This window comes from Dromaius novaehollandiae, chromosome 1, assembly GCF_036370855.1.
Source record: "Dromaius novaehollandiae isolate bDroNov1 chromosome 1, bDroNov1.hap1, whole genome shotgun sequence".
Taxonomy (NCBI): domain Eukaryota; kingdom Metazoa; phylum Chordata; class Aves; order Casuariiformes; family Dromaiidae; genus Dromaius; species Dromaius novaehollandiae.
Window position 1 is genome coordinate 17,022,934 of NC_088098.1, and position 13,455 is coordinate 17,036,388.

The 13,455-nt window shown below is 42.1% G+C and overlaps 1 protein-coding gene across 1 annotated transcript in view; it reads right to left on the reverse strand.

Annotated features, from left to right (window-relative positions):
• Nucleotides 1–3,317, reverse strand: part of BRD1 (bromodomain containing 1) — a 59,636-nt gene extending 56,319 nt beyond the window's left edge. The window contains 3 exon segments of the mRNA XM_064506228.1: nt 448–512; nt 514–1,829; nt 3,301–3,317. Of these exon segments, the coding sequence (XP_064362298.1) occupies nt 448–512; nt 514–1,815 (1,367 nt within the window). The 5' untranslated portion in view covers nt 1,816–1,829; nt 3,301–3,317.
• Between the last annotated feature and the right edge of the window lie 10,138 nt (nt 3,318–13,455).

Below are 13,455 nucleotides of genomic sequence, written 5' to 3' on the forward strand. Positions count from 1 at the left end.
GAGGGAGAGAAAGAGGGAGAAAGAGGGAGAAAGAGGGAGAAAGGGGGAGAAAGAGGGAGAAAGAGAGAGAGAGAAGAGAGAGAAAGAGAGAGAGCATGCGCACGTGTGTATATATATAAAAATACACATATATGTTATACTAAGTAGTTAATTCTCAAAGGTATTGTAAACAACAACAACTAAGCACAAACATAATTTGGTTTAGCAAAAAAAAAATTTCTGAATACAAGACAAACCATCTCCTGATTTCCACGGGGAAGCTAATGCATTTTTAATGCAATTTCAAAAAAGTACAGCACATGCAATTTACATTAATCCTCTGAGTATGGCCTTTAAGGAAGGTATATAAGAAATGCATAAAGACTTCTAAATCTGTATCTAAGCATTGGCTTACAATTAAACAGACAAATAAAGTGCACATTTCTCTCAGTTGGATGGTTTGCTTACCTCTGGGGGGGGATATAAGGAGCAGATACTGTTGGCATAACTGTACAGGGTTCAACCACTGTTTTTCTTGGCCTTTTTTGTCTTTTTTCTGACTTTTGAAGTAGACCTAGCAGTTCTGACTGATCCCTCCTTTCTACAAACACCGTTTTTGATTTCAGCTTCTCCATAAATATTTAGAGGTCTCCTTATGCAACCTGGTGGGGTATGTACATCGCAATAGGCAGTCTTTTTCACAGAGAACGTTGTCCCACTGCCAGTTAGTTCCTTCACGGGTTCCATTTTCATATATAGACCAGCTTTTTGAGCACACGTCACATGGAATGCAGTATAGCAATTTGCTTTGTGGCACTGGATGCAGGCACCAACACCTTTCTGTTTACAGAGGTAGCATGTTAACTTCCATCTGGCTGGGGGAATGTTTCTGACACCATCAATTGGCTCAATAAAAACTGTATTGGCAAATCCAACTTCTGGAATCCACAAAGCACACACAACATGTCCCCAACGATCATCATCAGTCTTTTTAAAGGCACCTCCCTTGTTTGGGCACAGCACACAGTCTACAGGCCGAGAACGGGACTGCAGACAGTGTCTGCAGAGCCACTGGCCCTCTGGTATATATGGCACCCCATAGCATTCCTGATGCACTGCTAAATTACACATATCACAAAACAGAATTACATTGCTGTTCTGACATTCACCATCCATGCATATACAACACACCGCATCTTCATCAATTAAAGACTGATGATCACCCTGTTTTTGGTTCTCACAATAGGACTCTTTTTCAAACCTATCCATAAGGAATTCAAACATATTTTGTGACACAACTGACACTCCATCACTTTTCCGCTTTTCATTTATTATTTCTAACCATGCATAATCTTCTTCATCCATGTCATACTCAACTTCATTATCAAGTTCCTCTGCTGATTTTTCAATGAATTTATAATAAACTGGAGGTCGCCGAGGAGCAGAAGGTGGACTGTATTCAACAATCCGCACTTTTGGTTCTGGAAGTGGAGCTGTTGTAGCAGGTATACCATGTGAGCTTGGGAGAGCTTCATTTTTCTTTTTCACTTTGTTATTTTTATGCCGTTTGCTTCTTAGACAAACTGGTGGTCTTTCACTATTTTCTTTATTGCTGTTGCACTCACTCATTTCCTGGGCTGTAAGATCATCTTCTAATATAATCTCTAAAGGATCAAAGATACTGATCCTATGCAGGCGACCTTCAATTTCTATTTCAACCATTCTTTGAGCTTGAGCGTATGTCAAGGTTTCTCGTGTGGGGGAGTGCTTAATACTGCATGGGGAAGAAGAATGCCTTGCTGCCGATACTCGATGACATCTTCCTTTTCTCCTCATTTGGTAATGTTTACCTAAAATTAGACCAACAGTTAGTATAATGAACTACAAACATTTATATTAAAATATTAGTTTTATTTCTGTAAGAAAAAACCTTTAAAGTTCTATAACCCACAAACTATCTATTCGATTTCCAAGAGATCAGTTAACCTGTCACCTTTTACTGAACAAGACTGCTCATGCTGTTTTGAAAATTTTTACCTAACGATAACAAGTAAGATCTTCTAAATACTAGCTTCTTATATAAGCACCACTGTACAGAATTCATATTATAAAAAGAATGCCACAGAAACACTAAGTGCAATAATTCTGTAACAGAAAAAAAACATTTCAGAAGTGCCACAAAAAAAGATTACAGTTTTGATACACTGTAAGAGGCCATCTCCATAATACAAAATTTCCAATTAATAAGAGCGTCTGTACTTTGACATTTGTTCAACACCTACAGGCTTTCTTCAGCTCTCAGTGAAGTTTCTGTAAGTGCTACATTTAAAAATCACATGATCTCCATTACTAGAAAGTTACTAGCGCCAATGTAATTTTTACTGTTTTAAATAGGCTCACATTAGGAGGATGATCCTCATTCAGCGCTAAAACTCTAAACTCCAGTGAGATGCATGAAATAACAAGAACACAATGTAATTTGCAAGACAGTGAAGCCTGGACTATAATTATGAAACACTGAACTTGTAAAGTAGATTTAACCTAGAACATACTGAAAAACACACTCTGTGTATGTGCGTACGTGCATATATAAACATGCATATAAACACCCATCTCTCTTGACCAATTCTTCAGGACTTGTTCTTGGAACAATTAGGGTAGATAAAAATCTCACTCCCTTTAAATCCAAAACCAAGCCTTTTCTAAATAAAATAACTTCAAGTTTTATCTTCTGCTGGAATAAGAGCAGCATATGTACCATACACCATACAAAAAGGTAGCTTTTTTCTCCCACCATTAAACATGCATTTTGATTACAAAAAGTTCTAATAGATAACTTTCTGTATTTTAAATTGATGCCCTTCTGATACTTTAATGTTTTTTCTCTTCTGAGGGTTGAAAATATTTTTTTAAGACAAATCGATAAAGTCAAGCTAAAAAGTTTGTTTTCTTTCCCTCTTCTTTTCTTCCTACCAAATTCCTAATAAATAAACAGCAAGCATAACCATGAGCTACAGAAAAAAAAATACTCTTGATCTTTAACCATTTGCTTAAAGTATTACGGCCTCACCATTCTAATTCTGATCAAATCAGAAATCCTGCATTTCAAGTCAGTGTTATTTGCTAAAATAATTCAACTAGTGTTAGCATACAACAAATAGACAAACACAGAGATCAAAATATAATTACACTGAAAGAGAGGCATAGCTAATACATGAAGAAAATAGGGAAGACTGGAACAATTAACATATCAATTATTCACAGCCTGTGTTTGCTTTTGTTCAGTTTATGATGCCAATCCCTCTGAAAGCGTAAGCGTACCTTCAGAGTTCTGAAGAAACTCCTTTAAAGGGAAGACTAGATATTTTAAGCAGCTACCATTAGATCAGACCCTCTCAAGAGCTAGTTTTATCTGCCCTCACAAACTGACCTTGTTTTCCTAAGGACAAATGAAAAAAAAAATCTAAGTTTTATTATTCATGCCAGTGTTACTTATAGATCTGACACTTAGATAACACTTCCTTAACTCTTATTGTATGTTTGTATAGCATAAACACACAGAAAAGACACAGTCAGCCTTTAATCATTACAGATCTCTCACTGGCTCTCTATAAACAGACAAACACAAAAGATCACCCCTCTTCATGTAAGTTTGGGTGAAATACTTAATAATTTAATTCTGCAGGACAATATACAATTAAAGTACATCAATTTCTTACCGACTGAAGAAGTTTAAACCACTAACAGTGCTATAAAAAGTCCAATAACTAGAAATAAAGAGACACTGATAATTTAGCTGGAATTCAAGTTCACACATTAGAATTTGTAATTCAGGGGCCCGAGATAATACACCGGCCCCTATTTCTGTTTACTAACATACATACTTAGCAACATTAGGGATTACTCAGATAAAACACACTGATGCACCAATGTACAGCAACCTGCTACAAATCAATATCGTATCATTTTATGCTGTTGGGTTTTCTTTGGTATTTCTTTTATTTAATCAACAAGCAAGAAAAAAAAACAGACCATTAAAAAAGTTTCCCTCTTACAATTGCACTAGGGGGGGAAAAAAAGCCTTTAACATCTAGACAAAACTAATGTCTCCTCCTACAACTATTAAACACACACAACCATCCACAGTGTTCATCACGACAGTGACTGTTTTGACAAATTAATGGGGGAGGGATGAGAGAGGAAGCCTTCAGAAGTCAAAAAATATGCTACTTGTCCACACTTACCCATCTAACTTAACCTAGTATTATAGAAAAAAAAAAAGCAAAAAAAAAAGCAAAAAAAAGGCCAGATTTCCAACCTCTTACCCCTCCCCTCCCAAAATTCTTAAGCATGGCTGCAACCAGGCAACAAGAACAGGAAGAAAATATTTTAAAGCACAACTTCTTCCTTTAGGACTCAGCGCTGCTGTCATAAATGCCAGATAAAAGAAACTGTATGAACTAGAAGGATAAACATGATTGGACTAGCATCTAAGCATCTTTCCTGTAATACTCACCTGTAAATAAAGCTAAATCAGAAAACTTTACAATCACAGCTAAATGGAAAATGGATACCCTACAAATATAATGAAATGAACACTGAATTGGAATTGGTACTCCTGTGGTCTAATTTTCTAGAAATTCAGTGTGAGTAGCTTAAATGTTCTGGGAGCTAAAGAAACATTTTTTTTTATTTTTTTAACCCCCATTTACAAATATCCTAAAAATACTGTAGAGGAAGACCAGATTTCTGCATAATGAATTCGTGGCTGGCAAACTGGTTTGCTTTTCCTAGCTAATTATCACAGGCACCTCTCTTTCCTCCCTTCAGTAGTAAGCTGCAGATCCACAGGAATGAAGAGCACGTGCACAGGTTTAAAAACCCGTAAACTAAGACACCAGTTTCTGCTCAGTATTGATAGAAATATTACGCTTATGGCAAAATACAAATAGTTTAATGTATTTCCGTTAGCACTATTCTGCCTCTAACAACAACTCAAAGGCTGTAAGAGATGAAACTGGAAAGTTACCCACAGCTTTCCTCTCTTGGAATCACATCAGCCACTTGGGAAGAAAGTCACCAACAGACACTTTCCCTCACTGCAACAAAAGTGCACCAAGACAGCTGTTTATGTGGAATGCACAATATGAAGCAGAAGTATTTCTTATTAAGGTGTGGGATAGCCAAAACCACAGGGAAGTATAACGACATATGCTTTTTGATCAGGAATCCCTTTCGCAATGTCTCTCCTAGTTCATCTAGCTCTCCTCTTCAAGTAACTGCCTTTGGTGCCTGGACCCCTGACCAGTGGAAAAGGGAATTCCATTCTCAATGGATACTTTCATGCAGGCCATTAAGAAGAGAAAGACACAGGAATGCTCTTTAGTCCCAGACAATGAGGGTAAGCAAACGCTGCTCACATGCACGCAGGGCAGACACCACTCTCGCCTCGGCTGCGGGGCAGCACGGCTTACCCCGGGGCAACGCAGAGCACCGGGGCTCGCGCGGCCCGCCCGAGCAGCCTGCGGCAGGCTCCGCCGCTGGGCATCGCCCGAGCCACTGCTCCTCCGGGCGTGAGCGATGCTGGCAGGAGGCCGCCGGCGCTGTTTACGCCCGGCAGCTCCCCCTCCCCCGCCTCCCGGGATGCCGCGCTCGCCCCGGCCCCGGAGCGCCCCCGCCGGGCCGCGCTGCCCACGGCCCGCCCACAGCCGGCTCCTGCGCGAGCACTTCCTGCCCACGCCCAGGGAGCCGCCAGGGCGCACGCACCCCTCCGCGCCGATGGTTCCGGCCCGGCCGCGGCATCCCCCCCTCCCGGCCGCCGCCAGGATGGTTCCTGCCCGGGCCCATCATCTCCAGCCCTTCCCAACAGTCACCTCCCTCCCTGCCGCGAAAATACTCGGCCCACAAATATGGCGGCTGACAAAACAGCTCGAGCGGCGCCCTCCCCCAAACCGCCGCGCTCAGCTTCCCCCTCGCAGCCTCCCCGCCCGCTGCGCCCCGCGCCTCCCCTGCCGCCCGTGCCCGGCCCGCCCTCCCCTCCCCCCGCCGGCTCTGCGGCGCCGCGCCGGGACCCGCCGGCCCCGCACCCCCGGCCCCGCCGCCCGCCCGGCTTCACTCACGCTATGGGAGCCGCTGAAGCGCGGCTGACAGACCCTCCCGCTCCGCCGCTGCGGGCCGACGCTGCGGCCACTTTAATGGCGGAGGTCCCGCCGGTGCTGCCGCCTGGTCCCGCGCCCAGCAGCCCCGGGCGGGCAAGCGGGCGCTGCGAGGGCCGCGCTGCCGGCGGCGACCCGGCGGTGGGTGGGGGGCTGCGGCTGCAGCCGGGCGCGGCGCATTCGTGAGGCACGGCGCAAGTCGCAGTCCGGCTGCGGGCTCGGCGCTCAGCTCCCGGGGCTGAGAATCTCCCCTCCCCCCTCGGCACAAACAATGCGGCTTCACCACAGCGCTGCGCCGACGGGGGGGGGAGGGAGAGGGAGGGAAGGGACGTGAGGGCGCCAGGCACCGCCCAGCCCGGCCGCCGCCGCCGCACCGCCCTGCGGGGCGGGGCCTGCAGCTGCCCCTGCCCCCGCCCCCGCCCTGCCGTCAGCGGCCGCGGGGGTGGAGGGGGGAAGCGCCTCGCGGCCTGGCATGAGCAGGCACGGGCCGCGCGCGGTGCGGGAGGGCGGCAGCGCCGCGCCTCAGCGAGCGTGGCGGGAAGGGGCCGCCGCGGCCCCGCGCGGAGCCGGCGCCGGCTGAGGCCGGTCTAGCCCGGCCCGGCGCCGGTGCGCCTGCTTGGAGATGTCTGCTCGGGCGGGTAGCAACGCGGCTCCCTCGGGCTCACCGGCTCAGCTCGGTAATGTCCGCCCTTGCAGAGAAAGCCCAACACCCAGCTCGGGGTGAGCAAAATGGGAGGCAGCAGACGGCACAGCACTCACTTGTTGGAAGACCAGGCTCAAAACGACAGTAACTGGCACTTAATATTTCTTTAGGGAACGTCAGGGCTTGAAAGTTAACTCTTACCTAGGTCGTGCTTTTGCTTTCAAATAATCAGCAATATCCTTACATTTCAACAGAGCAAAAGCAAGTTATTTCTAGCTCTCCATGCAAAGAATACCCTTTGTTACGTATTATTTTCAGACAGCCATTACAGCCATATTCCAGATCCGGAGGATTTTACTGTGTATGCTGCTGTGAGACAGCTGCACCCACATGCTTAAATATCTTTTAAGCTAGCCCAGTCCGAGACAAACACTTGTCTTTGCCTGTCATACGGAGGAAGCCCTGTATGTATTAAAAAGAAAAGCAGTGAAGAGTGCGTACAGCCCTCTTCATCCATCTGTAACAACCACCCACTGGGTAAAGCTTTCTTCAGAGTAACTTACCTGTTTACACTTGCATGGTTTCTGGTACTACAGTGTTTGCTTGCCTCAAACAGCAGCTTGCCCACCAATAAGTTTATGTCTAGGAAGTCAGAAATAGATACACCTGTCATAATTTACTTGTAGAAGGTGAATTAAGGTCCAGAGAACTGAAGTAACTTAGCTAGCGAATTCCTGCAGGATAGGGAGTACAAATACTTTCTGACTTGTTTTTCCCCACCAGGGACCATCCAGCACGTTGCTTTCTAACAAAGCAGAATCCATTGAAAGAGCTAACATTTGTACACTGCACTCACTGCAGAAATAGATCTTTAGTATCAGATTGCCCAAGCATCTTCAATTTCACATGGTGGGGGAGAAGACTATATGAACTATAGAGCTCATTTGTGTCCAGCTTATGAGGAATCACTTTCTGGTTACATCATTTAAATAATCATATTGTCAGTCTCAGAAATCTTACCACATCCTGACTTAAGTTCATGTAGTTGCATAGGAATTCAGCTTGTGAGAGAAAGGTATTAAAGAGGAAGCAGCATACTAAATCACATACATTACTGCACAGTCTTAAGTAACAGGCTGAGATAAAAATGACTAGGGTGACAAATACTGTCAAGAAGCTAGTGCTAACAATAATAAAATCCCATATAGGCTAGAAAACATGTTGTTCTGTCTTTTAAGTGATAATCCACATGTATATCTGTTCTCCAGTTGAACAAATGCTTTATAACTGGAGACAAATTTTCCACAGAGCGCTTGATGGTGTCTATATTCTCACATCTGATGCGCAAGTCTGGCGCTTCTCCAGTTTCTCTTCACTACCACCAAAGTTACAGTGCTCCATAGCTAGATATCCATTCAATAATGCTAAGGATTACTGATGTTAAATATCAGTATGTTAGCTCATATCCTTTCAAAATGCAGCAATATGTGGTTTTTCTTGGTGGGCACATTTAATCAGTCCTGAGCACACTTCTATAATACTGAAGATGTCAATTTCTGTTGCCTCTTCCATCTCACAAGTGAAACTCAATACCTCACAACAGTATTCTCTCATTCGGGGTGGGGGGGGAGGAAATTTGGGGAAGGGAGGAAAACAATGCTACTGGGATAGTATACCATTTCAAGCAGAAATATAGCTGGTCCTCCGAACCATTGTTTGAGGACAACAGGACCTTTTTAGTGCCTTTCTGGCACTATTTCAATATGTTTTGGGTCCCAGTCCACCAGAATCTTCATGCTCCTGTTTATCAGCATCAGGTTTTGACTCAAGTTGCCACTATTGACTCACTGTGCAAAAAAGACTTCCACGGAAGGCATATCTTCTGCTTAGCAGCCTCCACCTGCACCAGTTATCAAATGCTCAAGAAAATCATTTCAACAGGGAAGAATCATGCAATGAAATACAGAAGTCATTCATCTGCTTTGGCGTCCTCCTCTCTTCCCTTGCAGAATCAATTTTTATGAGACATTTCTACATTGGTAAAGGATATTACCTACGTAGTATCATCTTCACTGATTAATAATAACCAACTCAAGACTCGCCACAGCACCGAAGTGGTACATACTTTCCCTGGATGGGGTTCTATATCCCTCTCCCTGTCTGAAAAGCTGGCTGGTAAAGGGACAAGAAAAAGGCCGAACCTACTCCACAGATTCTTTAGAATCTCCTTGTAGGCATTTTGATATCTCATCTCATACTCATCCAGTTTGCAGAATTCAGTGGAATGCTTCGACACTTAGTATCTGCAAGAATCTTTATTTCAGGACAGGGGTTGGACCTCCATGATGTATAATGTGTAGGTCTTCATCCTACCACCATGGCAAAACAAAACTGCCTAATCTTGGTAAGTCACATAACATCTCTCTGTATGATGCCTCAAGCCAAACTATCCCTATCAAGTTTTCAAGCCTGGCTTCTCCACTATACAGTTTACTCCCCTGGGTCTCAATGCCCCCTAGAATACCATGTCTTGTGAGATACAATCCTACTATGGTAAAGCTGTCCTTCAATCCTGCAAGGGGATGTTTTTCCATCTCACCTTATCAGTCATGGTGAATGGCTCTGGCAAGGCAATCAGGGGTATGACTGCACAAGAGCAGTTGTTCTCAAAAGAGAGATTGCTCCCAAACTCGCAGAATCCAGAGCAGTATGCACTCTGTGTAAAATGCTTCAAACCCTATCATGAGACCCTACTATCACCAATGTGATGGCAAAAACACAATTGGTAACACTCAGTCTGTGAGGGGGTGTAATGTTTCTGCACCTCTTTTGGTTAATTGTTAGAAACTACTGTATTTGAAGACAAATACATGCATCAGTGACCCATCTCCCAGTCATCATCAATATTTAGGCAGAAAGGCAGGGAATACAAGGTCCAAAGTCTTAAATGACAATTCCAGAACAGAACTCAACCTTTCGGCCTCAAATATCAAAGAAAACCTTTGACCTTTGTTACTCCTAAATCTTTATTGAATGTGTTCATGGTTCTATTGTTAGGGAGACTTGTGTACATTTTCCCTTTGATTCCTCTGATGCTGAAGTTATTGACCATATTGTGACAAAAAGGTCAACAGAAATGAAATACTACTGGTATTCATCCATGTTCACCAGTTGCTGAAGAACTCAAGTCTTTTTTCGTCTTTTGGCCTCACTAACTCTCAACTCCTGTATGTACCATCTTTCTCATCCTCAGAATAGAAGTGGTTCTCTTATATATAAAATTAAGGAGATCCTTTAGATCTCCAGAACTTTATTATTAACCTTTACAAATTAAATCCCGTAGAGTGACTTTCTCCATTCTTAGTTCCTAGTTGTCATTATCACAACTAGTAACTGGCATCTAATGAACTGTGAACTGTGACTGAAGGTTTTTTTCCTCCTTAGGTCACTCAAACATGTAGCACTAAGGAAGAGCCTCGGATGTTTACTATGAGTCAATACTTCAGCCTTAGTATAATTAAAATTCAATCAGCACTGAGACACAAATCCAGTCTTAATTACAACACTACCTCTTCCTCATTCACTCTAGAAGACAGACCTGGTCTGCAGATGATTAAGATGGTATGCAGTGGAGGAAGCTTTGCTGCTAGAATCCCTAGTCATTTACTGCAGAAGAAATCCCAAAATAGATGGGCTCATTCAGAATTAAAGCCCTGTCTCCTCATTTACATGGGGAAGGACTACAAAGCAAGGTCATATCAAAATCCAGGGAGGAAAAATACAATGAAAGAAAAAAAAAAAGCCAGAAGCAAGATTCCAAACAAAACATCCATAAAACAAACAAACAAAAAAACCAGACATAACTCATTGCTTCAAAAGAGTCCAAAGAAAGGCATCCTCTGTTCAGAGAAACCCTACTCTTACGTCTCAGTTAAAAAGTATACAGTAATGAGCCCTATGTAGGTTTCTTTACCTTGTCTCAGACACGGCTACCTTGGCCAGTGCCTGATGCTGGCTAATAAAGAGATCTTCTGAATTCATGCATATATAAATCATGTATAAGGCAATATGACCCCCTTATGCCAGCAGAACCTCAATAAGCTCCAAAAGATGCTAGAATAGGATCTTCAACTTGAGCACTCCTAACAGACATATTATATGTCTGTTCTATTCATAGTACGAATGAATCCTATGAACATTCTGTCTTATATACAGCTCCGCACCGAAACCACTGACACACAACACTGGCATGCTATAAATCCAGGACAATACAGAGATTAGCCAGTTGTGTTTGTAATAAACAAGGCAATTAATATAAAATGACAACAGCATCATGGTTTTGGCAGGAAATGCTACTATGAAAAACCAAATTCTATCTTTGTCTCTGCCACAAAGACTCTGTATTATGCCAGGCAAATTACTTGGGAGAAATTTTAAGTAGTGAATAACTGCTCATTTCTTTAATTTTCTGAGCATCTAGTTTCATACCTTGGGTCCAATGAACAGTGTCAAGTGCCAGCTGAAGTTAAGGGGATATGTATGCTAAATATAAAGTACTCTTTTATGTTAAGTGTTTTTAAAAATCATACCCTCATGAAATCAAACTGGACATCCAAATTTGGTACTCCTGGCCTTTATTTTAAGGTTTTAATAATTAAGTTTTCATGTTCTACATGGGGCCCTGGAAGCAGGTGGATTCTGTACAAAAAGAAAAAAGTTATTTTATTAAACATATTATCCTAATGCATACGAAAGGTAGCAGTTCTGTGTGCTTAACAAGTATCATGTCTTTACATAGTTTGTCTTCATGGTTTCATACTGAAAATGCATCACTGATATAAGTTGTCAGAAGTGAAGCTGAAGGTTTGAGTGATTCAGTAGGGAAAACAATAGTATTGGAGTAGGTTTGGAGATAAACATATTAGCTGCATAATTCTGCTAAAATTAGATAAGAGCATCAAAACAGTTGATATTACTTATACTGGTGTTATCAATAGCCCATTAAAACATTCAAAGTTTCCAATGGTATACAAATTTAGGAAGACAGAACCACATCAATTCATCATTACAATATCAACATTATCTTCACTACCAAGAAATGGATGGATGGAAGAAAGGAAAAATTTAGATTAAGATGAACAGTTCAGTGGCCAGACAGACTCTAGGACCACAGAGCACAAAGCTCTATCTGCAGTAATTGAAGCTGTGCAATCTAGTAAAAATGTAACAAAGAATATTGACAGAGAAGTGGACATTTAAAAGAAATATTTTAAGTTTTATAGTAGTAGTAATTGGGACTAAGATTTAATCTAGTTGCCAACTGATCTCAGGCTCTTAGTGTAGGCTCCCTGAGAGCCTTCTAAATTCAGTGTGTTCCCTAGTATTGAGAATGACAGAAAACAAGTTACTTGTGGCTACTTGGGTGACGCTCCCTTTTCTCTGACACCTATATTCCAGACAACCCAAACAGTTTCTTTGGGACCACGCTTTCGTAGATTTCTGATATCCTACAGAACACAACAGTGAGCTAGGTACTCTGCAGGTTGTTAAAGGCACCAGTTTATAAGTTCACTACAGTCCTGAATGAGGAATGACTTATTGATGTTCAGTTACTTTGAAATCACTTTTAATTCGTGTCAAGTTAAGTTAAAAGTGCAAACAAAGGTATTTATTCACAATATCTAAAACAGATAACACAACTTACAAGGCATAAGCAGGACAGGGTGGGGAGACAGGGGGGAAAAAAAAAAAAAAAAGAAAGAAAACCCTACATTTACTCTACTGAGTTTAAATAAGAAAGGTTTTGCTTTCTTCCTTTCCAGATGCCTTGCATAGACCTTTCTGATATCCATCTTACTAAAGGCTGTTATTTCACATACTTACAACTCAGATTGCATGCTTTATGGAGAACCTATATCCTTACACTATCACTACACCAACAGTGCTACACTCACCACAAGCTGGCAGTCTGGAGCCTTCTCTACATATTGCAATGACTTTTTCTTTCAGTCATGTCACCAAATCACCACCACCTCTTTCTTTCTTTTATTTATTCTTCATATTTATTAGTTGTTTGCGAGATAGTTTTTCACCCTCAGTTTTGCTCAGATTTTTAAAGTCCACTCTCTTAAGCTGCAGATGTATTTCTGTAAAATATTCCTGTAAAACAGAAAGAAATTCCAATTATTTCACCCAATGCGTGATATACCTACCTGCTGAATGGTTCTCAAGTCACTTAGAAGATAATTTAGAGAAATAATTAATCCTCATTAATGCCTAAGGAAATTTTCATAATAGACCCTATGTAAAAAAAGTTGAAATGCTACCAAGATGCATATGGAAACAGAAGTGTGCAGTGGGAGAGTACAGAGTGAGTTTCCAATCTTTTTTTTTTTTTTGGGGGGGGGGATTTACTGTTTAATTTTCTACTATAAATTTGGAAAACTCTTATCTGTTACAAAAGGCAGTTAACTGTGTCACATGTTATCATGCTTTCCATGGTATGGTGACAATGACTATATAATTCTAAGCAGAAATTTTATAGCACACTAAGAGATGCCTTATGAGATAATATATTCCTATTTATTATTATTATATGTTAAATAATTACCATAATGACCAGCCTACAGACTGGGGCCTTGTTAGCTAAGTTCTTAGACCGCTAGTACTGGCTCCATT